At 43.2% G+C, this 25,787-nt stretch overlaps 2 protein-coding genes across 2 annotated transcripts in view; both read right to left on the bottom strand.

Annotated features, from left to right (window-relative positions):
- Positions 1–7,622, bottom strand: part of ptpn4a (protein tyrosine phosphatase non-receptor type 4a) — a 70,294-nt gene extending 62,672 nt beyond the window's left edge. Inside the window, exon 1 of the mRNA XM_085248450.1 lies at positions 7,085–7,622. The gene's annotated coding sequence lies outside the window, so the exon portion shown is untranslated. The remainder of the gene's footprint in view (positions 1–7,084) is intronic.
- A 6,699-nt stretch (positions 7,623–14,321) lies between these two features.
- tmem177 (transmembrane protein 177) lies at positions 14,322–17,315 on the bottom strand. Its single transcript, XM_085250292.1, has 3 exons — positions 17,190–17,315; positions 15,501–15,768; positions 14,322–15,238 (listed from the first exon to the last, which is right to left on the bottom strand). The coding sequence occupies exons 2-3, from the start codon at positions 15,699–15,701 to the stop codon at positions 14,507–14,509; spliced, it is 933 nt and encodes a 310-aa protein (XP_085106418.1). The 5' UTR covers positions 15,702–15,768; positions 17,190–17,315; the 3' UTR covers positions 14,322–14,506.
- Positions 17,316–25,787: the final 8,472 nt, after the last annotated feature.

The following is a 25,787-nucleotide window of genomic DNA, read 5'->3' as shown; positions in this document are numbered from 1 at the left end:
GCACGCAGGATGCAGCGAGAAGACCACATACTTGCAGAGTATTACCTGCACTATTCTTATATTAGACAAGACCAGTCATCACACAGACTTTTAATTAGGGCGCTGGCAGATTAAAGGCTGTATCGGGCATTTGCGTTCTCCTCCGTCAACTAATGCCAAGAACAGTTTAGGGATGCAGTGAAGGGAGGCTTTTCATGAGATCTTTATCCCTTGAAGTCTCATCCTAGGGCCTCCGCTGGGAAAAAAAGGACTGTGGATGATCCAGGCCGGCTTGATGTGATGATACAGCACGACAGCCACTTAAAGCTTCCAGATCATCCAACAAAGACAAAGCTTAGACTTTGCTTCAACTTACATGCTGTGAATAACGGAACATTTTGACCACCTTTGTAAAAGTAAACGTTTGATTTGTGATGGTTATTTTTTGCATGCCAACCTCAGTTCAAAGACAGTTACTACTTACTCAAATATCAGCGATTGCTCTGATTGAACCCTAAAAATGAACCTGTCTGCATTTCTGCAAACAATAATTTTATCACCTAATAGATACTTTCTAAATGTGTCCATCGGTGATGTCCTGTTTTATTTGTCCATTAGCCTGCAGGATAAGTAAGTGTTACATTTAGAATATATCTGGATGTCTTTTAAATAACTCAAATGGATTAATTAAAGATTAAAATCATCATAATTTTCAATTCATTCTCCTCAACTAAGCAATGGAGTAATCGATGCAGCTCTATGAGGCATTAATTGCGTTTGCCTAAGCAGTAGGGGGTCTGCATCCACCTCCCCTTCGCCTGGACAGCATGCTGCTCCAGCTAATCAAACCATTATGACCCCCCCGCTAAGTGAGAGCACCATTATCATAATATGCAGTTTCACCTGATTAGTTATGCGTGACTCAAGCACACCGAAGCTGGACAAAGAATAAGATTTCTCAGAAGTAAATCAAACATGGCCAACAAAATATATCATGAAGAACCGCTACAACACCTGCATCCAGTCATAACATACAGCATTCATTTGCAAATAATATTCAGTGCAAGAACAGCTACACCCAATCCACAAGGCAGCTTTTATTTTTGTCCCGCTGTTCACAAGCAGACAATTATTATTTTTAGTCTGGGATTTCGATTTTGAAAAACTCGTGCATGTCAACCTCCCGCTTTACTTTCCATTGATATTCAGACAAGATTTCTAAAAGCCTGTCACACTCATCCACCATTTGATAACTCGTTCGTCGCAGCATATCAAAAACAAAAATCTGTGTCATTGTAAATGTGCCGCTATCCGCTTTCCATTTTGGAAGTTTGGATCTGCCGAGGCACCTTCATCCTGGCGTCCTGTAGCTGTGGTATCTCGCGCCAAATAAACACAGCTGTGTTTGGAGCTCGGGAGACGGTTTTCGCTAAAAAGTCGTGCCATATCCGCCCAAGCAACAGACCACTAACTAGCTGCCTTTCTGAGAGATATCTGGCTGGATATTTGTGTGAATGAATGGCTGCTGGTTCACTTGTGCACAGCCAGTCTGACAGACTAAAGGAAGTTCAGTCCAGCGCGATAATGCTGACGGCGTACGGGTAACTGCAGAAAGCTGGCATGATACTCCAAAGTGAAACGGCCAAACTCTGTGGATCAATGGTTAAACTTCCATTTCATGTGTGCAAACAGGACTGCGAGCTGTCCAAAGGGTCATAACGAAAGGTCGCTGGTCCTCTTGGCTAAACATGAACAGGGCTGTGAGCAAAAGGTCACAGGAAGCTGGTGTCAATCAAATAAAGAAGGCAAAAATGACAATAACTACATATATGGCCTCAAAATGTTTCGAGTTTTACACAAAGTTTCTGACGGGCTTTTTCACAGCGTTTCTGGCAACATTTCCAAGCCTACTTATCTGAGGCTTGCAAATGCTAGCATCTTTAAAGCATGATAACGTATCTTGCCTGCAGCACCCAGCCAGCAATCTTCTTACCAATACTCTCAGTTAGCAGCAACACTAAGCTGTCAGCGTGGAGAAGCACCACGCTGAGAGAAAGGGTGTGCTTTCCAACGTTGAGACTAACAAGAGCAGGCAGCCGGACGAGGAGAGGAGGGGGGAAGGAAGCAGAAGAAAATAAGGAAAGGACAAAAGGAGACGGCGAGGATGGAAGAAATGCTGGAAAGATAAAGTCAGACGGACGTTCCCCTGAACAGACATGACTTTATGACAGTACAGAAACTCAGCATCAAGTCCTCAAGAATTGTTCAGTTTTCTAGGCTCTTTAAAATCACATTTCCCCAACACTCTGCTGCTCCCAGCCCAACCCTGACTGTACACATAACAAGAACAGCTGACCTTTGGCCAAACTGCTAGGTGGGCTGGTTTATAACCTATGTTTAACCGAGGGGCTGACATCTTTATGCACCTTCCCTGTAGTTACAGAAATGGTGTGATGATAAATTGACAATGAGAGGACTAATCAAGCTGAAATAGATGCAAATCTGCTGCACTTTCGACCTCCGCGCGTCACTTTTTTCTGACTTATGTGCAACACTTGTGCTGGTGGTTACTCTGGCAATCACCAGCACAAGCATTTTGTGATCCTCATCCATATCACTGGCTTGTTTTGATTGTCACACAGCATGAGAGGTTGACGTAGTTGTCATTTTGTTGACAATAAAGCTCCCGAGTGAAATTAAACAGCCTTATGCTCACATGGATACGCTTATGCACTCACTGCAGTAAAAAGCCCATCAGATATTTAAAGTCTTATTGAACAATAGAAAATTATGAGCAAAATAAATGCGTTGCAAACTCTAATGATAATCATAACATATGTTTAATATCTGTTTTTTTCATCTTGGCTCATGTAAATCATGAAGTTTAGCCATGTAAATATTGTCATCGGCCAGAAGGGTGGCACGCTCTCTGTTCGCTCAGCCAGAGTCGTGCACGCATTCTGCTGCGTCTTCTCTTTTTCTTTCTTTTTTTGCAGAACAAACCATAGAGCGTGCACACACATGCATGCACGCACACACACACACACACACACACGCACAGCTGTGGCCAAGCGCTTGTTCTGTTTCTGCTCTATTGTTCGACATCTTGTAAATTTCCACCAGGAGGATGATGGGAAGTAATCCGAGAGGAATTTTTGTTGTACTCTTGCAAATATTGACCCTGCAGCATCTCCAGTCTTACAATCTATGATTAAACCTCTGAGTTTTGACACACCGTCTTCAGGCTTAAGTTTTCTCCAAGTCTTTTCAAAGCCTTCCAGTCTGTGGCGCCCATAAATGCATAAATTATAGTTTGCCTCCTCATCACATTCACTGAATCATTCACAAATCTGAGCAGGTTACCTGGGGATCTGATCATTCCTGACACCAAAGGTGCTCCCGCGGGAGCCCCCTGCCCTCTGCTAGCAGGTGCAGTTTATCCCAATTACCCTTGCCACACCTGTACCCCTTATGTCTTTCTCCTCCTCGCACACACACACCCTCCTAATGTACACCGCAGGGATGGCAGGTTCAGGTGTGGCGCTCAAGTAAAGCAGGGCTGTTGCCGCAGGCGATCTAAGCTCCACCAACTGTGTCTATCCACTGCTTAAACCTCTTCAGATTCGGGCAGAGCAGACGGGGTCAAAGCAGGATTCTCCTCAGAACACCGCTCATGAATTTATAATGTGTATAAAAATAAAAACGATGAGTGCATTTTTATTTTATGGAAGCAAACTTTGCTCTGCTGTACTTAGTCGTATTTAGATGCTAACACAGCCACGGCACAGCACCCACTCCCACTGTGTGCACCAGCGTTCGGGGTGGGATTCTGCTTCGTGATTATGGATTGTCCGGTAAACGGATGGACACTCGCATCTTCAGCTCAAACCCCATCGTGGTTTGGCTTGTTTTCAAAGCAGTATCACATATTTACGTTTCATATTTAAAACTAAATCTTGCTACCTGCAATTCATAACAAAACCAGCATCAGTTGCAGTACTAATGACTGCACAAGCCAGCAAGTCTCTAATGCCAGATAATCCTTGCTTCCACGGCTTAACACGATATGGTCGCAATCAACAGCCTGGAATACTGTCCCAAATAAAAATGTGATGCATGACAGGCCTAATTCCCAGGATAAGTAGTTCAGCTCCAGAAACTAGCAGCCTGAGCAGGGATTCCCACATGGATTCAGGTCAAGACCAACACCAAACAGCAGCTCGCATACATTTCTGGACAGCAATCTGTTACCTTTTTTTGGAGGGGACAAAAACACACAGAAACGCTCCTGTTGAAACAGCTCTGTGTCTAATACATGTAAGTCATGTGTTGTATGCCAGCCTGCCCTTAAATCTAAACATGAAATAGTCCCAAAAAATAAATACATAAAAAAGAGCTCATGGACATGACTTCTCCTTTTTCCCCCCAAAGCCAGTCAGCATGACTTTGACATGTATTTCAATAGGAAGCATGTTTTGTAACTACAGCTGTTGTCTAGTATCAGCCGGCTTATTTAGAGGGTCCTGTTTCCCTGGCAACTAAGAAAGAAACCTAAAACCTAACCCATTAGCTAATCCTAATCCAGTAATTTTAGTACTTCTAAAGCCTAAACCTCAGGAGTAGTTTTTCTTGTCTAAGTATAACTCCGTTCCTTTAATTCCAAAACCCAACAATGGACTTCCTAAAGATGATTAATAAAGTACTTCAAATAACAATTGAAAATCTGTCCATATTTGTGCAGATTAAACAAATATGTAAGACTGCGTTCTTCCATTTGTGCAACATCTCTAAAATTAGAAATATCCTGTCTCAGAGTGATGCTGAAAAACTAGTTCATGCATTTATTACTTCCAGGCTGGACGACTGTAATTCATTATTATCAGGATGTCCTAAAAACTCACTGAAAAGCCTTCAGCTAATCCAAAAATGCTGCAGCAAGAGTCCTGACAGGGACTAGAAAGAGAGCAGATTTCTCCTGTTTTGGCTTCCTGTTAAATCCAGAATTCAAAATCCTGCTCCTCACATACAAGGTCTTAAATAATCAGGCCCCGTCTGATCTTAATGACCTTGTAGTACCATATCACCCTATTAGAGCACTTCGCTCTCGCTCTGCAGGCCTACTTGTTGTTCCTAGAGTATTTAAAAGTAGAATGGGAGGCAGAGCCTTCAGTTTTCAGGCCCCTCTTCTGTGGAACCAGCTTCCAGTTTGGATTCAGGAGACAGACACTATCTCTACTTTCAAGATTAGGCTTCAAACTTTCCTTTTTGCTAAAGCATATAGTTAGGGCTGGACCAGGTGACCCTGAATCCTCCCTTAGGTATGCTGCAATAGGCGTAGGCTGCTGGGGGACTCCCATGATGCACTGAGTCTTTCTTCTTCACTCACTATGTGCTTATACACCTCTCAAGTTATTATTAATCTCTGGCTCTCTTCCACAGCATGTCTTTTGTCCCATCTCTCTCCCATCCCCACCAAGCAGTCGTGGCAGATGGCCGCCCGTCCCTGAGCCTGGCTCTGCTGGAGGTTTCTTCTTGTTAAAAGGGATTTTTTCCTTCCCACAGTCACCAAGTGTTAACTCATAGGGAGTTGTCTGATTGTGGGGTTTTTCTCTGTATGTATTATTGTAGGGTCTTTAACTTACAATATAAAGCACCTTGAGGTGACTGTTGTTGTGATTTGGCGCTGTGCAAATATAACTTAATTGAATTATGGGATTGTAGTTGTGCTGTCTGGTGTGAGCAGAGGAGGCTCTCTCACCAAACCCCCCAAATATGCACTTTGTTACTCTTTAAAAGAGTGAAAACATTCACATTGGGTACATGGACACAAATCAGTACATATACGACCATCATACAAAATTTCATGTGCAGGAACACAAAACAGACTGAATGCAATGACAGTTTCACGAACTGCTATATGACTCTGCTGTTTATGCACAGTATGCCGTGCAGGTTGGATGCCTGGGTTTGTTTTGGAGAACACTGAGCCCAGCTCCTGGTTCCCATTCAGAGGACATCACTCTAAAGTCATGTCACAGTTTAGTCAGGGAGCGAAGGGAGACGGAGACACGGTCAGATAAACAGCACAGAGCAGGGTACATATGATCTCAGCAGCGGCAGCAGACTGGGGAGCAGCAGGCAGCAGAGGAACCGACTGCGACCCAAAGATGTGGCACGGATGGTGGGGGATTACGTCATCGAAAAAATGAGGACGCCTCATCCCAGCGAACCCCCTTACATCCATTACATTAAAACCTTACCGATCAGCACATCATCTCCATCATTTTATTCACATTAAAAAATAAAAAAAAAGAATAAATACGAATGCACGGGCTGCGTCTCAGCAGCTCGTCCACGCAGGCCCCCCTCCCGTGACATTTCAGGAATGTGACATGTACACAAACGCTGCTTCACCAACAATTATTTAGCAACGATTGACCAAAAACACACAACCAGCTCTGTGGTCGCTGAATGCACCAAGCTACACGTTAAAATAAATCCACGGAGCCCGTCAAACAACACACGGGACGCAGGAACCGTGTAATAAGCGCTCACTGGTGCCTATCGCTCGATAAGAGGTGTGTGCCATATTTAAAGCCACAACATTAAATGACGCCGCGCTGGTTCCAGAGAGCTCTAACTGCTCATTAAAGGGCTTATTGTGCGCTGTCCGGTGACTGGCAGATAAACGAGCCGTTTATCTTAACACATGAAACGGATCCGGGGAGGCTGCTAACAAAGTTTCATTGATTAAATAAGCCTTTAAATGCGCACTAATGTTGCGCACATTGGATCAGCTTGTAAGCTGCGAGATATCGAATGAGCTAAGAAACAGCTAGCAAGCTACACAACCGCTGGCTATTAAGGCTGTGGGAGAAAATGTGTATGTGCTGGGGCTTTTTATGAGATTCCACTGAACAAACACAAGCGCAGTTGCAAAACGTGCCTTTTGAAACAGCGCTCTCCCGCTGTTATTTCGCAATTCTGGCTATTTAGTGTGTGCGGGAACAACTTGGATAAAAGTGACAGCGCTAAGCTAGCTAGCTAACCCGCGTCAGCTGGCTCCAAGAGGGGGGGAAAAGCTGTGACTGAGCGTCTTTCTTACCGTCATAAACTGCTCCAGGGGCGTCCAGTTTTTAAGGAATACAATTTTTGTTATGTGAGGAAATGGTCTGTGTATACAGGGGGGGTGGGGGGGCAACAGAGCCCGAACATCCAAGATCAGTCCAGCCGCTGCCGATAAAATCCAGGCGACATCTTTATCACAGCGCTCATCAGTGGCTCAGAGTTCCGCGCTGATTCACGCACATCCATCCAGCAGAGAGGGGCCTCCTCCGGGCTCGACCATGCGACTGGCTCGGCGACGACGGATAATCCACAGGACAGGACCCCCAGCGGTAACCATTGGCTAGACGCGGGGACCAGCAGTCATTTCAGGCCGACGGAATGAGAAAATAATCCCACGCATGCACCGAAACAAAGAGTGAACGTTTCAGGCGCGAAGAAAGCCGCACATTAAAGCCGCAAATTAGGAAAATGTTGCGTTTCTGAGTTTCCCAGCACGAGCCTGTGCGCTGTTGTCAGCACTCCCCGCTGTCTCCGCAGCTGCTTTGCCTGTCTGCCCTGCAGCACAGCAGCGGCAGCGCGGCGACGTAATTGCGCAAAGCGAACGCACAGGGGCGGGGCCACGCGTCGCACACAGGTAGCAGTGCCGCAAAATCTGACGCTTTTCACCCCGTTAAAGTCTGAACCGTGACAAAGTTACCAGAAAATTCAGTGTTCTTCGAACCCTCCGACTTTTTTTGATGAATGAAATATAAATTTGCGTAAACAACTTTTAATTTGAATCGCATTTTCTACATCCGGCATTTTTTTAAACGTGTTGCTTAAAACGTGCTGGTGATCAAAGAGTCTCAAAAACTGACTTATCAGATATGATACACTAAGGGGTTAAGGGAGGGCGTAATAACCAAAACGTTTGTTGAAGGCAATACCATGCCATAGAGCGGGGGTGTCAAACATAAGGCCCGGGGCCAGTATCGGACTCCAGCCCGTTGGACTGCTTTGGAAAACGTGAAGGAGATACATTTTGAACTTCTAACTGTATTTTGAAAGGTTTTGCAGCTTTTCCTAATGATAAAGATCTCCCCCATTCCTATTCACACTAACCCAGTGTAAATAAAGTGATAGTTAAATTACAGAAAAGGTCTTGTTTTTCGCAAACTAATAAAGATTTGTTGTTTATTTTTTATTTTGGTGATTTCAGATTTTTTTTTAAAAAAGTTTTCTGTCATTTAAGAAAAACTTTCTATATTATGATGACAGGACAGTCTGGACAATGAAATACCAGAGCTTTTTCTGCAATTTTGCACATTTATTTCTTACAAGTTAAGCCCAAAGAGCCATGCTGACAGATTTCTTTCATTTACTACAGCATCATTTCTTTATCATGAACAAAAACTCAGACATACTGCTGAAATTACAATTCTTTTTCCTATATTAAAATAGCTACAGAAAGGGGAGTTCCACTGTTCCAGCCCATTTAGATCAAAGTAGGCTTTATGTGGCTCACAGAGTAAAATGACTTTGAATGGTCCTCAGTTTCTTTTCAGCTAGTGTAACATTAAAGGGTCAGCTTGTTTGCCAGTTAACCAGAAGTTGGCCTCATGGTAGACAGCTTCAGCGAAGAACTGAAGCTGTCTACCATGTCTGTTAATAGATTGATGGAAATTGGTGTGAGACACGTCAACTTTTATGCATCTCAAACATGTTTCCTGTATATTATCTTTAACCATTTTTCTTTCATCTACTTCATATTAATGTGTTTCAAAGTACAATAAGTTTGACCGCGTTTTACCAAACACAATACTGACAGAAGTGTACTCTCTACAATTAGTTTCAGCTGTGAGGTTTCCATGGACACAGTAAAAATGGACAAAGCTCTGGTTTTTTTAGTGTTTATTGAACCTTCTGACAAATAAAAAAAAAAATCAATATTAATTTCCATAAATGAGTTTTATTATGTATCATATCTGCTACCAGCTTTTATTTTCCAGTTTATTACTTGAAACCATAAAGTGCAATTAATTTATGTTTATCCGAGGGGAAAAATCACACAGATGATGTAGAAATCTTAAAACATACAAAAACTCACATATCAAATGTGATACAGCCCAACTAATGTCGGGCAAAAACCTCCACTGTCATTGACATAAGGAGGTGACACGTAATAATGTTTATCATAGAATGTTGGGAATAAAGTAACATGTGTCAAATATGTTTCTGAAGTTTAAGTTTTTCTTAATTGTAACTGCAGCATAAGTTGTTATAATGACGACTCCTGAACGCTTGGCCCTATAACAGAACAATCAGCATTTTACGTAGCGGCAAATCACACTAAAAGTCACCTCAAGGCCCTTTACATTGTAAGGTAAAGACCCTACAATAATACAAAGAAAAGCCCAACAGTCAGATGACTGGGCAGCTGGCGACAGTGGGAAGGAAAAGCTCACCTTTATCAGGAAGAAACGTCTGGCAGAACCAGGCTCAGAGAGGGGGACAGGACAAAAGACACATTGTGGAAGAGAGCCAGAAATTAATAATAACCAATGTTTAAATGCAGAGTTTTATATTGCATTAAAATAAATAAATAAATAAAAAAAATTATATATATCTAAGGGAGAGAGATAGGGTGATATATATATATATATATATATATAGGAGCCAGCTGAGGTGGTTCGGGCATCTGACAAGGATGCCCTCTGGGCGCCTCCTGGGTGAGGTGTTCCAGGCATGTCCCACCGGGAGGGGGCCCCGGGGCAGACCCAGGACACGCTGGAGAGATTATATCTCTCGGCTAGCCTGGGAACGCCTTGGTGTTCCCCCGGATAAGCTGGAGGAGGTGGCTGGGGAGAGGGAGGTCTGGGCCTCTTTGCTTAGGCTGCTGCCCCCGCGACCCGGCCTCGGATAAAGCGGATGAAGATGGATGGATGGATATATAGGTGGTTCTGCATACCTGAAATGCATTTGATGTCTCTATTTTTCTGTATACATACTGATAAATTGCACCAGGAGTAAGTGCCCGACCCCTTAACTTGCACACAAACAAACACAAACAAAGCTTTTCCACCTTCCATGTTTGCTCTGCAGGGAGCTCTGTATCTCTCTGCTGGAGACAAAAAGCTGTGCTTTTCAGAATAAAAGTAAATGTTCTCTTTCATTTCAAATCCAAGGCTGCCCATTCATCAATTCATCAATCTGTTTCCCATCCTTTGTTTCTAAAAGACAGTAGGTTGGTAATCTGGGTTATACCGCCCTCAAGTGGTTAGCAAAAGAAACAAGCCACGCTGTGGCAAACAATGGACCATTGTTGGGATAATTCTGTGGGGAACACAATGAGGTAAGCTGATGAAGCGCAGTAGTAAGAAGAAGACAATGACCCCAGTGTTGTTGATCTGCATAATTCAAAAGCTGCTTTGTCGTTGATGGAGTGGAGCAGAATTGTCAAAGCTTCTTGTCTCGTTTTCAGTACTCTCCTGCCTTCTTTTGAACTTCATCATTTTTCCAGCATCGTATGAACTGATGGAGAACAAACAAAAACACATTTATATCATGTGTATTTGCTAGAACATTTCCCAATAAATACTGCGGCATGTCAACGCCCACAATGTGCTGCATAACCACAGAGCTGGAGCAAATTCAGCATGTTGCTCAAGGGCACTAATGCACCGAGGATGGTGGATGTTTTTGAGAAGAATGCAGCCACGCTTTCGTTCTGCCTCACCACGTCTCCCATCTTCACGCATCTTATGTCTGGATTTTATCAGAGCATGCACCTGCTCACGATCCCATTCACTCAACGGTGAAACAGACTTCTGTGTCACTGAAGGACAGCGATGTTAAAAAACAACAACAAATCTGTCTGCACATCTATCTACAACACGATTAATTGCATGCTTCTATATTTAGCTCAGTCCATGGGGCATAAGATTGGAAGTGTAATTAAAACGTTATATGTGAACCTTGTTAATATGCAGACAGATGACCTGAGGGAATCTGAGTGAGCATGTGATGAGTCCTGAGTCACCGTAAGCTGTGTTAAGATTATTATCACCAAACAGTTTAGTTGCGCAAATTGTGGATCCTTACAGTAGCCCTCTCTTTAAAGCCATTAGGAGTTATTTATTCTGAACTGGGAGGTGTAATTGTCCCCTTACAGGTTTAAGGATCTCTGTGTACAATCAATGCTTTTATGTGGCGGTGAAGCATTCCTGTTGATTAAGAGGTCACTGAATGGTTTGATGAGAATGACTCATGTCAGGTTTTATGCATTATGTGGCTTTTGCAGTCAGCTTTGGCAGATTTTGGACTCTCCATCTTTATCATCGTGACATTAAATCAGGTGTTTTCTTTTTGGAAGAATCCCTAAAATAGAGTTTGAGACTTTCAGATTCCATTTGAAGGCACAAAGGCAGCAGCAGATGGTGACCCTTCTTCTTCTCCTTTCAGCTGCTCCATCACCCTATCTCAGCAACCTCCTCCATCATACCTATGCATGAACCTCTGGCATCGTCTCGCTCTTTTTCTCCTGCCTCCATCTTCAGCATCCTTTGCCCGGTGTATCCACTCTCCCTCCTCTGCACCATCTCAACCTTGCATCTCTAATTGTGTCTCCAAAACACTGAACTTGATCTGATTGATGTCTTTCTAATCTTGTCCAGCATCTTCAGCTCGGCCTCCTGTCTTTTTGTCCCTGCCACACATCACAGCAGGTCTCAGTAACACCTCGTAAACCTTCCCTTTCACTCCCACTGCTCTCCACCTGTCACAGTTCACCTCTGACGCTCGTCTCCACCCACTTGACATATTTTTTACTTTTAAGACATTTTCAAGAATTTCAATTTTCAACTTTTTCACACTGTTACCAGTTTTCCTCTCATTCACACTCGCATGTATTCTGTCTTCCTTCTCCTGACTCTCACTCGCCTTCTCTCCAGGGCAAACCTCCACCTCTCCAGGCTCTCTTTCACCTGCTCTGTACTCTCGCTACAGAAGCAGGTGGCGAGCCAACACTTTAATGACATCCCCTTTTCCAGTGAGATGCTGTGAGCTTCTAATCTGAAACAGACTCCATGCATTTCTAAGGAAAAAAACTGCTTTGCCTAAAATTGGAATCACTGGCCAGAGGAGAGCAGACAGCAAGAGAATCGGCAGTGATTGCTCAGAGGTTTTATCAGCCATGATGTCCTCCCATGGAAAACACCCCTAACCTCTGCTGGAAACTCCGCATAACAATCTTTCCCAAAGCTGCTGAAATGTGGACCTTGCCTTGCACATGGACTTCTTTATTGTGGGGTTGTCCTTTGTTCATATTTGGCCAACAGAGGGCACTGCTGTACCAATAATGTTTACATTGTACACGCTTCCCTTTGGTAACATTATTAGAAAACCTGCATACATTTTCACTGCTATGCAGACGATACCCATGTTGGTTTATCCATGCTGAATCGAGCGGTTAAACTGTGGGCATATCATAAAGACAAATACCTGGACGATTGAATTTTCTGCTTCTAAATTCAGATAAAACTGAGGTTATTGTACTTAGCTAAACATCTCAGAACATGGATGGCATTACCCTGGCCTCCAGTAACACTGTGAGGAATCATGGAGTCGTTCTCGACCAGGATTTGTCCTTCAATGCACACATTACACAAATGTGTAGGACTGCCTTGTTCCATTTGTGCACGCAGTGTTGGGTAAGTTACTTAGTTACATTACTAGTTACTTCTATCAAAAGTAACTCAGTTACTTCAAGTTACTCGTTACTTTCAAAGTAACTAGTTACTAGGGAAAGTAACTTTGGTTTTACTCAGGACTTCTCTTGTTAATGTGTTGTTTCCATAACTTTGCAGTCTTCTAGCTTGTTTACGTGCCACAGTGCACTGTGCCACCTACCAATAGAAAGGAAAAGATAATGTGCATATTTCCACGAGAGAAATCCCACGCCTGGACCGTCGTTGACCTCCGCCATGATTCTAGCCTACGTCACAGCGTCATGTGCGCTTTTTACATCCAACACAAAAACTGCAGTCGTGGTGTTTTCGATTGTACTCAGAACTCGGAAATTCTGCCTTCTGAATAGGAAGATGTAGGTAACACCAGACTGCAGATGAGCTGCATACAGGGCTGGACTGGGACAGAAAATCGTCCCGGGCATTTTGACTAGAGACCGGCCCACCATTATAGGAAAAATCATAAAGCCTTTGAATGAAAACAAACACTGTTGTGACAGTGATGTACACTGTTCTGATGGTATATATGCATCAATCTATCAATCGTTTGTTGTAAGACTCAGATAATTATTTTTTAAAAGCGAGACATTTTAAATGAGAATAAGAAAGAAAAGTATTTCTTTGTGCCCCCCTTTCCCTGTTAATGCCCTACATGCCCCCCTGGCAACACTTTGCTAGACCCGCCCCTGCAGTTACCAGCTGTCAGCTACTTAGAAAAGGATCCTGGTGTTATTTGTCTCTCAGAAACACTTCATAACTTCAACTCATTCATGTCACCTAAAAGGTAAACCTGTTTCTCCATCACCTGCTCAGCTCTGATGGTTCAGTAAGGACATCTCCTGGTTTCATCTTCATGTTTCCCTCTCACCACATATCCAAACCGACATCATGACCAGCAGCTTTACAGCTGCTAAACAACAGCGGCACGTTTAAGCTTGATCAGCTGTTGTTAGAATTTATTTGCTATTAATTTCTAGTATCAGCTGATGTTTGCTGGAGCCACAGCTCCAGCAAACATCAGCTATAAACTGTGCGGGTCTTGCAAAGTTTTGCCAGGGGGGCAGGTAGGGCATTAACAGGGAGAGGGGGGCACAAAGAAGCACTTTTCTTTCTTATTCTCATTTAAAATGTCTCGCTTTTAAAAAATAATTATCTGAATCTTACAACCAAAGTTTTTATCTGATGTAAAATGTATAGAAATCATACATATACCAACAAGACAGTACATCACTGTCACAGCAGCGTTTGTTTTCATTCAAAGGCTTTATGGCTTTTCCTGTAATACCTGTTGCTATGTCGAGGCATTTATTGCACATGGGAGAAACTAATCTGCACATGCACTGATTATGTGCTTAAAATGTTCTGTTTTACAGAGAGAGGCATAACCTGTCAGCAGCCCACAGTCTAAATCTATCCAGAGCATATTATAGAAACAAAAATACAAATGCATGCATGTACATTCCTGTTTCTCTCACCTGGGTGAGAGAAACAGGAATAGCACTTATCAGCATCTGACTAATACGACTGATCACACATATGACCACAAACACAGGCAGGGAAACAGTTTATTGGTACACTGTGCCCTACACGCCATCGTTGTTGCATAAAGTCAGCAAATACACGACCCCTCAGGACTTTGCTGATTACAAATTACATTCAGCACATCCGTGATGACATAATTTTAAGAAAAAACAAGCAAAGTCTTGCTAGTTTAGTTCCCATCGCTAGCCCTCCTCTCATACTTTCTCCTCTTTCAGCAGAGCGAGGATCTGCTCCCTCCTGGAGGTGTACGGCGTGTGTTTCAGCTGAAAGACGTGAGCAGGAAACAAGTTCCCACTGGGAGCGTACATATCCTCTCCCTTCTGCCCCATCAGCGAGCGCAGCGTTTTGTTTCTGGACAGAATTTTATCGTAAAACTCCACCCCTCCTTTGGCGTAATCGCGGGACACTCCGGCCGCACGTCGGTCCGAGCTATAGTCAAGCCACTGGCTGACGGTGTCCGAGGTGAGGAAGTAGGAAACAGCACCAATGCCAAGCGCAACGATGTTCACAGCCCCGCGTAGCAGCGCAGGCCCGCCGTACAGCCCGAAAACCTGCTTCAGCACCACGCTGTACACCCAAACCCCTCCCAGGCAGAACGGAGCGACAGCAGCGCTCATGACGGGTCCCCCGGACTGCAAGCGGGCCACCTCGCGCGCTATGGCGAACTTCTGCGCATCGAGGGAAAACACAAGCGCCTCCTTTAGAGTCGAACCGGACTCACTGCTCCAGTCCACCGTTTTGCCGTTGATGAAAATGTTGCGATTGGTAATTCCACTCGGGTCGTCGGCGGTGCTGTTGAAGTTAGCCGGGATGCCGATTTGGGCCCCCGCAGGAAGCCACGGGACGCCAGCGCCAACCGGATGGAAGCCAAAGGACGCAAAGGCCGAGACATTCTTGGGTGAGCTGACGCCATAGTCCTTCAGCACCTACAAATGACAAAGCAGAAATGTGAATTTTATGAAATTCATGAAAGAACAAATTTCATGTTTTGTGAACAATTTGTTTCGATTTGTGTATAATGATGGTTATTAATCTAAGACGCCTGCGTCTATCTTTACTGCTATTTTCCTCTCATCAGCAACTAAAAATATTTATGCATCATTCCAGCGACAATCACATGCATATTACAGCTGAAGTCTTTTAAACATATCTGAAGTGTGATCTTGAAAAAATAAGATAAATTAAAACCTGCTGAAAAAGATTTTCCAGCTTTTCCGACAGCACGACCGGCTCCCCCCGGTGCCAGGCCTGATAGAGCTGACGGTAGGAGACGTCAGGGAAAACGTGGTAGAACATGTTGGCGGCGAAGACTCCACCGCAGCTCGCAATGAGCAGCGGAGTGCGGTACTTCTGGAGAAGCACGGAGTACTTCAGGAAACGAGACGCCATGGCTTTTATTTTCTTCCTTTTTTTGGCTCCCGTGTTGTTTTCAGCAGCAAGCTTCAGTTGGTGACATCTGTGAAGAGGACAGACGATACATCCATGAAAACAAGCTGCATGTCACAGATATATAAAAACTGTGACACTGTGCTGACTCATCCTCCCCCAGGAACTTAACATGTCATTAACATGTCACATAGCACGATCTCATTCGAGGTTAGGGCTCATCATGCGGGCTAACGCAACATCAGTGCACACGACGTGGTTATCACAGTGTACTACAACCTAAAACATGTTAGTTAAATGAACTTGAGCTGCCTTAGAATCACACAACAAGCTGAAAATCAACTAAACTTGAAGCCTCAGGCTGTGATTGGCTGGTCACTTCCATCTCTTCTGTATTTTGTAACATGGAAACATTTAAACCTTAGTGGAGTTACTGTAGGAAGCTCAGATCCTTTAAAGTGTGCAGCAGGATGTTGGAGACCATCTACCAGTCTGCGGTGGCGCGGGACATTTACTTTGCTGTTGTCTGCTGGGAGGGGGGCCGCATCAGAGCAAGAGATGCCAGCAGGATCAACAAACTGATCCACAGGCTGGAACATCATTGGCCAGAATCTGGAGGCGTCTGAGTCAGCGAGGGTTGGAGGTCATCGAACAAACTGCTCTCCATCATGGACAACCCATCACACCTGCTCTCTTATTATTAGTCTTATTATTTACACTTCTTTAACCGAATATCATTTTTATTTATAAGTTTATTGTTTTAAATCTCTACATTTTAAAAGTATGTTTATTGAGTAACATGCTGCTGTAATGTAGTAGTTTCCCTTGAGAGATCGATAAAGTATCTATCATAAGTGTTGTTTACCTGAATGAAAGATGAGAGACAGCACTATTCTTCTTCTATGGTCTGTAGTAGTATAGTAGTACATGCAGTATTGTAGTACCTCATTAAAATGAATACTTACAGTCACACAGAGACAACCTGATGTGGTGACAGTCCCAAATAACAACCTTAGTGTTCAGGATCGAGTCAAATCCGCAACCGTGATAATGACGTCATCATTCATGGACTTTAAAGAAGCAGTTCTGCACTTTTTTTTTTAACTCGCTGACGAGTCAGACTAACTTGTTTTGTAGTTTGGGGTCAAACTTAATCATAGTCAGTCTTGTCTTCACTCAGGACTCGCTGTGAACAAACAGATGAATTAAACCGAGCTAACCCTACAACCTGCCTCACACCTGCCCGCGGTCGTGTCGTCGGAGACACACCAACAGCTTCTGAAGCACACACAGGCAGGCTGTCACTGATGAAACGTGAAGTACTTCACTGCAAACGGCAACAACGACGAGCCTGTTAATGATGCTTTTACTGCGCATGACGTCAGCAGCCTTAACCCTTACACACAGAGCCGTAAACGAGTCCGCTTCTCTCCATTTAGCACGAGCGCGTCTGAAACACTTGCTTCAGTTTCCGCTCCGGTGGACACTCACCTGTTCTCCGCATCTTTCCCACGAGCCGCACGCGAGACACTTTCCAAGGACAGCTGCACGGCATGGAGACATAACAGTGACCGGAAAGCGATTTAGCTGTCGTCATGGCGTTTCACGACAGTTTCACGACGGTAAAGTTAGAAGGCTCATTGATTTGACGTGAATTTTTGTTATTATTATCTTCAGTTACTTGTTTTTCTGAAGTGGTCTTGCTAATTAATTTTTTTTTTAATTTCCGTTTGTTAAACAATTAAAAAATTATATATTTAACAACATCTAAACGTTCCTTTGTGAATACATTTACCAAAGGTAGTAAATAAATAAATAAGCTGCATGAACTTAAATTTAAATCATTTCCTATTTATTATTCAACCTTAACATTAATTATTAAATCTAATGCATTGTGCTCATGTAGCTGAATTGATTTTTAAGCATTAGAAGAGCAGAACATATTTAATCAGTATGCATTTCTAAAGCTCTGTTTGCATATATATTATACATTTAGTCTAACTAAAGATATCAGTGACAGAAAAGAGTGTACAGCACCAACAGGTCAAGCTTATACACCTCATATTACGGTATAAGTAACATTTCTGGCTAACAAATAAATAAATGCATAAATAATAGTAATAATAATAATTGTTTAAAAAAAGCCTTTATTGAATTTCTAGTTCAGCTGAAATTAAAATTAAATTAAAAACATGATACAAAGGACAAAAAAAAGAAAAATTCAACAACATATATTTTATCATCCGGTTTTGTTTTGTTTCATAAAAAAACAACTCCTCTAAATGGTAAAACAGTGCTGTACAAACTGACCGTATGTGGTTTGTATGGGTTTGCACTTTGTTTTCTGTTAATACTGACTGCTATGAATAAAGCTGAGGTATTGTTGGCTGGCAGTGCCCTTCTTTTGGTTTTAAGTTGCGCTTGGACAACTAGGTTACATCCGAAATGCTGCTTCCTGTTGCACAGCGGCGAGGTAAAAAGCAACACAACCAAAAATATGACCTCTCTGCTGTTCCAGTTTAAGGTGCTCTTCATGACATCAGGGAAAACGTTTAAGACAAAGGTCGAAATCTTTTGCATGTTTAATAGAACAGACTTCAGAAGACTGTCTCTCTAACCCTTGACCAATTTATAGCCTTGCTACCAGTGGCGGTCCTAGCCTGTTTGGCGCCGTGGGCGAACACTGTCTCTGGCGCCCCCCCACATAAAACTGTTGTCAGAACCATACTGAATTTCACCAGAGAAACATGCACGCGCACACACACACACACACACACACACACACACACACACACACACACACACACACACACACACACACACACACGAAGAGAGAGAGTATGCATAGTATGCAAACAGCCATCATAATTCGTCATGCAATGAGAACAGGACAAATCAACAATTGACAATGTCTAATTAATATTCCAATCTGTAACATAATGTACTGTTTGGAGTTTAGTCTGTTACTGTTACTATTTTTACCATTTCTTCTTGGAGCAACTGTAACCCACATAATTTCCTCAGGGATTAATAAAGTATTCTGATTCTGATTGTTTCAGGATGAGCTGCCATTATCCAATCACACATCTGCTTACCTGTATCTTTTGCTCGTTTCTCCTCCTCTTCTTTTCTCTTTTTCTAAACTGAGCACCAGATGGCTTTGAACTTTTCTTGTCCATCTTCCACTGGTTTTCATTTTGCACTCCAGTATGAACACCCATCCCCCAACCCGAGGATCACCACAACATAACCTAACAGACCTACACCTTAGTTCACAGATTCAATTTGTCTAAGGTTTATTTCTGGGATTTCACACAACCCAGGATTCAAATCATGAATACATGATGGGCTTAGATTTACAACATTATGAATGAAATGTGCTCTATTTGGAAGCAGCCGGCCCCCTTTCGACGGGTTGTGTGAGAGACTTTAAATCATCAAACTGTAAATTATAAATTTAAATTGTTATTGATCCTTTACCCCGAGTCCTAAAGTGTATATTTATTTTCTTACTCTTCTTATATTTATTGTTTGTTTACTGCTGTAACTGGAGCCTCGTCGTCTCATCTCTCTATATACTGCACTGTATGTAGCGGAGATGACAATAAAGTTTACTTTGACTTCAGCAGCGAGCAGGCGCACCGAGGGCTCTCGCGCTCACTTTTCGCGTACAGAATGTCGAAAAAAAATATTATAAGTCTGCAAATTATAAGTCTGTATCATGATGTCTGGTGTTTTCGTGTTTGTTGGTTTGTTTTTATTTTGTTTTATTTTGCGAGTTGGTTATTAGATGCCGCTCCGCCCTCTCCTCCCTGTGCAGCAAGCAGCAGGCGCACCTCGCAAACGGAGGGCGCCCTTACTCCCAGCAAATGGGCGATAAAAAACCGATCGGTGCCTCTGCCATTCCCAATATGCGCTGGCGTGATGTCGGGGCAGCATGAGTACGAGCATTTTTTTTTCACGATGCCCGTGATGCCGCCCCGGGCAACCGCCCGTGTCGCCCACATCAAAAAACCGCTACTGCTTGCTACGCAGACTAATTTCAGAACGAGTAACTCTGACTCTGTGATTTAAATAACAATATCTCTGGCTTTAAAACTCCATATTAATCAAGTGTTGCTCTACACCTAAGTGTGCACGAGTTCTACTTAATTAGCCTTCACTGTGCACACATTAAACACCAAACCCAGCTCTGTTGTTTTTTCCTGAAGCTCCAAATTTGTTACTGTGCTGAAAGAGCAGAAAACAGCTCCGGTCACCTCACAGGCATTTTCTGTCCTTTGCTAATGGTACACATTTGAGCCTAAAAGCCTCTCACAACGTTTCTGCAGCTTTATCACCAAACCTCACTGTGCACGACAAACTTTTCAGCTACCATATCTGTGTTAAGCCAGCTGATGCGGCTCTACCGCACACAGGGTCAGCAGATTTCTCGTTGCTTCACTGTGTCCAGCCGTGATTTTATTTAGCCGTTCTCTTCCTAGAAATAAAATAGCCTGCTGCAAACTGGATCACAGGTTAAGGAGTGGAGGACGGCTTTAAATGATAATCTCACTTTACATCAAGGGCAGGAAGGAGATGTTGCAGCAGCTATTCAAGGCTTTGCTCAGCCATGCGTCTAAAAATGTGTCGCTGACACTTTGCATGTGTGAATTTGGTGTCAGCCTGAAAGCAGCCTCAAAGATGTCTCTTGCAGTATGCGGTCACATTTCCCTCCGTAGAATCTAATAATTCAAAGTAATGAAATATTTAGCAGAAGAGTCCAACACGGTTACGCTGCTGGTATAATATTGACCTGATTAATATTAACAGGCTTACATGCAGAGATGAGCACAGGAAGAGCTGGGATTGATGAGGCTTGGCAATAATTTTATGAAATATTATAAATTAAAAAAATGTGGTTCCCCCTCTGTGGAAAATTCCCGTAAAACATCAAACAGGCAGATGTTAGTAATGTAGTCTAGATAGGTACTTCTACAGTAATATACAGCAGCACAGGCTGAATCATAGACTGTTACTTGTTCCCCATCCAGGGGCTGCCCTGTATAGGAGGAAGTGAAAGTTGTGCAACCAAAAGTGCGAAAATAGTCGGTTTCATGTGATGAATTGATAGAGTGATGAACTTTAATGATAATTGTTTAAAAAAGAACTACTACTATTACTACTAGCAAAGGGCTGTTGGTTAAACAGTGAAAACATGCTGTGTTGAGGGAGATTTCATCAAAGCTGGGAGAACATTGTGTGCCGATTGGTCACTAATTTTCAGTTCACCCAGAAAATTAGTTTCAAGTTCAGCACCCAGTATTTTGCACAGCTTTATTTACCTTAAAATAGCTTTTTACTCTTCCACAGAGAGGGAAGGTTGTAGGTTTGTTGGTTCGGGCCTTTCTGTGCTGAAGTGGAAAATCCTCTCTGTGCCTCAGTGTTTTTACTCAGATTTCACTGCTGAATCTATACATCCTGTTCTGTTTGTCTCAGTGACCATCAAAATTAAAGTTATTTAATGCTTAAAAATAACTGCACCCATACACTCAGTGTCCACTTCATTCTGCTTTCAACATTCCTCTGAGATTCTGGTCCATATGGACATGACTGTGTCATACAGATGCTGGAGATTTGCCAAAGATGCTCTGTTGGAGATCTGTGACGGTGGAGGTCGTGTGAGTACAGTGAAATGGTCAGGAAACCAGTTTGAGATGTGTGCCACGTCATTGCCAGCAGCCTGAACTGCTGATACGAGGCGGGATGGATCCGTACTCTCAAGATGTTTATGACCCTAGCATCTGAAGTAGGACTCATCAGGTCAGCCAATGTTTTCTCAGTTTTCTGCTGTTCACTTTTAGTGAGTCTGTGTGAATTGTAGCCTTCCTGTTCTCAGCTGACTGGGTGGTACGCAGTGTGCTCTTCTGCTGCTGTAACCCATCTGATTCAAGGTTCAACCCCAGAGATGGTTTTTGTAGGAACATCTGAGAAGATCAGCATTTTCTGAAATACTCTGAGCAGCCTTGTTCAAAATACTTAAATCACCTTCCTTTTCCATTCTTATGATTGGTTTGGACTTCAGTAGGTTGTTTTGACCTCGTTTGCATGCTTAAATGCACCAAGTGATTGGCTGAATATATATTTATGTTAAAAAGTTGAACCTAATAAAATGGCCACGGTTCTTCACACCTGTGCTACATTCAGCACATTCAGTCATCAGCTTTTGGTTCTTAAGGAGCGGTTTGTGCTCTGACTGTGAGGTAAAGATGTGCAGTAGTTTTAGCTCTGGAGCAGACAGAGGAAGTGACAGAGAACAAAATACTCATGTGGTGATTCAGCTTCAACATTCAGCTTTTACAGGAGTAACCAATAACCTCATGTTTTTTATGGAGTACTGTAAGTCGCTTCATGGCTAATTAGTCAAGGGAAAAACACAATATTCATGTAGGAATTCCAGGAAATGAGAAAGCAGATAAACTCGCAAACAAATCCGTCAGTAAAGGAAACATAGACTTTAACTGGTTTGTTTATCGTGAAGTAATGAAGCAATAGCAAGAGCACTGGAATGATGAACCAAAAGGTACAAGTTTACATGTAGGAGGTGAAGTGAAGCAGGAGATGAGATGGGGATAGGCATGTCAAGGTTATGGCTGGGAGGTGTCGGAGTGTAGGGGGGACTCAGCAGATGGGAGGAAATTATTATCTAGGTTTCTGAGAATTATGTGACATTTGATTGGAGCTGAACTCCTTAAAACAAATTAAAGTGACAGTGGGCGGTGATGAAATGTAATCCACAAAAGTCTGGAGAGGAAAAATCTGCTCTCGCCCAGGCCGTTGTCACCCCCACGGTGGTATTTAAGACTCGCATGTCTTTAGTTCATCCTCATGTTTTGTGCCCTTTAACCCTTTTCTCTCGTCTGTTTTCCAGAGAGAGTTACTCCTCAGCTTCCATGGATCCCTGCTGCTTTAAAGAGCCCGAGTTAATCCTTTTACCTCCCTGCTCCACTCTCCATCGAATCCCTCTCCACCTCTCTGGAAACCAATCCAAACTAAATCCAATTACAAGACTTAACAAAATCATCTTAAACTCACCTTGGTTGTTTTTCTCTTCTCTCTGGGAGAACCCCCGGCCTACCTGCACTTACCAGCTCTTCAATCTTTGTAATAAGATCTGTAAAAGTGCTGCTGGCACCCGGGTCCTGCTTATTGAGTCCAATCCTTTGTTTAATGTGACTGAATGTTCTGGCCACCGGTTGGACTCTGCAGACTCAGCAGTCGTGTCCCATCAAAGTGTCAGTCAGCTCGAACACGTCCTAACTTTGCTTGTTGAGAAGTTACAGGGAACACATCGAGACATGAACTCTGAAAGCCGAACCTTCACCTCGGTCCTGTGGGACCAAAGCTGGGCCCTCCGCCCCGTCACCTTCCTCCACCCATCACTAGGGATGGGTACCAGTATCTGGTTCCATCATGGCACCGGTTCTGACATAAACGGTAGTAACCAGACCGAAAAGCAGCGCACATTTGGATTCTAGCCAATCATTTTACCTTTGCAAGGATAGTAGGCGGGCCCAGGTACGTACGTTCTTTTAGAGCAGAGCTACAGATTAAAAAGGCCCAAGGCGAAGCGGTCAAAGTCTGGCTGTACTTCACAGCAAAAGATGCAAACTCAGCAGCCTGCAACACGTGCTTTAAGGTGATTTTGTGATACAGTGCAAAGGAGGTAACACCACGAATCTGATGAAACACCTGGCGACGCATAGCTTTTTTTAAAATTGCAGAGAAATGCGCCGTACTTGATAGCTTGCTGCGAGACCTCACACCGAGCACATCTACTGCGGGTGTGGTGCCTGTTATCGGACCCGGAGTTAGCAACATCCCCCAAAAACCCGAAGAGGAGAGTCCTGGCCCCTAGCCCTGCCAGTGTAGCAGAAATGATGAGGATGATGATGCAGCAGCAGCCGTTCTTCTCTGCGTGAGGAGCTTAATGTTGTTCGTGTGTAATTTACGTTGAGTAGGCTAACCACGTTATTACATTAATGCATGTAAGGTGAACTAGCAAACATCATCATAGCTACATGCGGCTGTCTTCTTGTTTGATGGCAGATACTCCCTTCACCCTGGCCAAAAAGGCTAAAATGACCAAAGAAAAAGAGGAAAACAGTTAAACATGAGAGGTTTTTGGACAAAGTTTGTGTTCTCCATTCTTTAAGCAGCGGTTCGAGCACCGTTTAAGCACCGGGACCATTTCAAAAGTACCAGTTTGGCACCGGTATCGGATAAAACCTAAACGATACCCATCCCTACCCATCACCCCCCCACACCTGAGCCATTTGGAGGGTGAGACACTAAGCAACCAACCCAAAACTAAACAACTAAATAAATACAAAGCAGCGTTATGTAAATGTGTCTATACTTGTTGTGAGGAAAGAAGGCACTCCAAGTTTTTTCTTTGAGCTAAAACAACTTCAGTGCCAAATATTACATTAAACACTGATGCCGAATCTGAGGAGTGCATCATAATAACACAACAACATCAACGTTTATTCTTGACAACAGTCTATTCTTACTTACTCTTATTCCCACTTCAGAATGAACAGACTTCAGCATAAACCAGCGCTGTAAGCGACACCTGTTAATTCAGATGCTCAAAGTGTAGCCCACCCTGTTGGAGGCTCTAGCACCAATGTGACAACTGTTTGGAGAAGAAGTTAAAACATTATTGGAAGTCTTCCGATGAGTTTGGTAGAGAATATCCTTTGAGCACATTTTCAGGCTCTTTCACTGCATCTGCATGGAGCTTGAAAGAGAATCACAGTCTACTTTTCTCATTCTTAATAAGGTTTACTATTCTATCTAGTTTAATCACCCAACAGTAAGCTCATATTTCCCCTCATCACTCTCAGTTCTTTGAGCTAATTTCACCCCCTTCTCTATTGTAATGGTTTCCTTATGAAAACACAAATATGAAACCAGTGCACGTCATCAAACATAAACATACTGTCTGCAGGGATCTGTAGGATCTGGAAACAAGACTCCATTCATGGTAAACATTTATAAATGACATACGCACGCACACAGAGATAAATAGATGTTGTCGAGCGATGACAACATAAGCTTGTGTGCACATTGAGGGCACAGCAACTGTTTCACAGACTGGAATGGTAAAATGAAATCACTTTACAGTACACGTGTGTGCACTGTTCGCGTCTGCATATTGTGATGTAATCAGTCTGTTCCTGGTATAAGGAAAGGGCTCACTAGTGTCTCCATGGCAACAGGCAGGAGGCAATAGAAGTATGTGTCTTTGTGTGTGTGTGTGTTTGATGTGGGTTTAAAGGGGGATACACATTCTCCTCTACTGAGCTATAACCCTAAATAAGGCTTTACTTGATGGTGATGCACGTCACACAGGACCGTGTCAGTCCTCTGACTGATGCCCGGCCCTTCTGTGGTGGTTCCTCAGGTCTTCTGCACACTACATGCTGGAAGAAGCTACGTCCCTATGACTGTGGAAAGATTTAGGCAGGCAGATATTGGCATTTAAGATCTGCATGAGAGGACTAAACACAGGCTAAAGACGGCTTGGAGCCTATACTGTCAACTCCTTTCACTTTATTAAATAAACAAGAGCTAATTTCAAGCTGCATTCCTTCTGACCCCGAAATAAATCCGTGTTTATCCATCAAGTGGTGGTGAAGGTCTTGCTCTGCTCACACATGCACACAGATGTCAGTGGTGTATTTATGGCACTGTGCAAGATGAACATGAAGAACACCCTTTGATACCCCTTCAGAGGAAATCGGCATTGCAGTTTAAGTGCAATCTGTTACTGGAGGTGTAGGGTGGCCACAAGAAAGGCTCAACCTGCAGAATCCGAGGACAAATTAGTAGATGCAAAGCAATCGCTTATCAAATTAACATCCCATCAGCCTGCTGCCTGTGCTCGCAGTGAGACCTCTCAATTAATGACTAAATCAGTATTCCAGCCAACCGATTTACTACCTCTTGATTGCGTCCTACAAGTCGACCATAGCCTTAATCAATAAATCTTTAGGTTTCAACAGGGCATGACTCTCACATCTTCATAAACACACTGGTAAGACC

This window comes from Mchenga conophoros, linkage group LG16, assembly GCF_057382185.1.
Source record: "Mchenga conophoros isolate Kocher_MC1m ecotype Shallow Benthic linkage group LG16, M_conophoros_male_GT1.1, whole genome shotgun sequence".
Classification (NCBI taxonomy): Eukaryota; Metazoa; Chordata; class Actinopteri; order Cichliformes; family Cichlidae; genus Mchenga; species Mchenga conophoros.
Note: the sequence above shows the minus strand (reverse complement) of the source record. Positions and strands in the feature narration are given on the sequence as shown.

Excerpts from the sequence above, each read along its gene's own strand:
- tmem177 (XM_085250292.1), bottom strand. The coding sequence starts at position 15,701 with ATGGCGTCTCGTTTCCTGAAGTACTCCGTGCTTCTCCAGAAGTACCGC. Across the intron at positions 15,239-15,500 it reads TGGAAAATCTTTTTCAGCAG|GTGCTGAAGGACTATGGCGT; the intron begins GTTTTAATTTAT and ends TGTCATTTGTAG.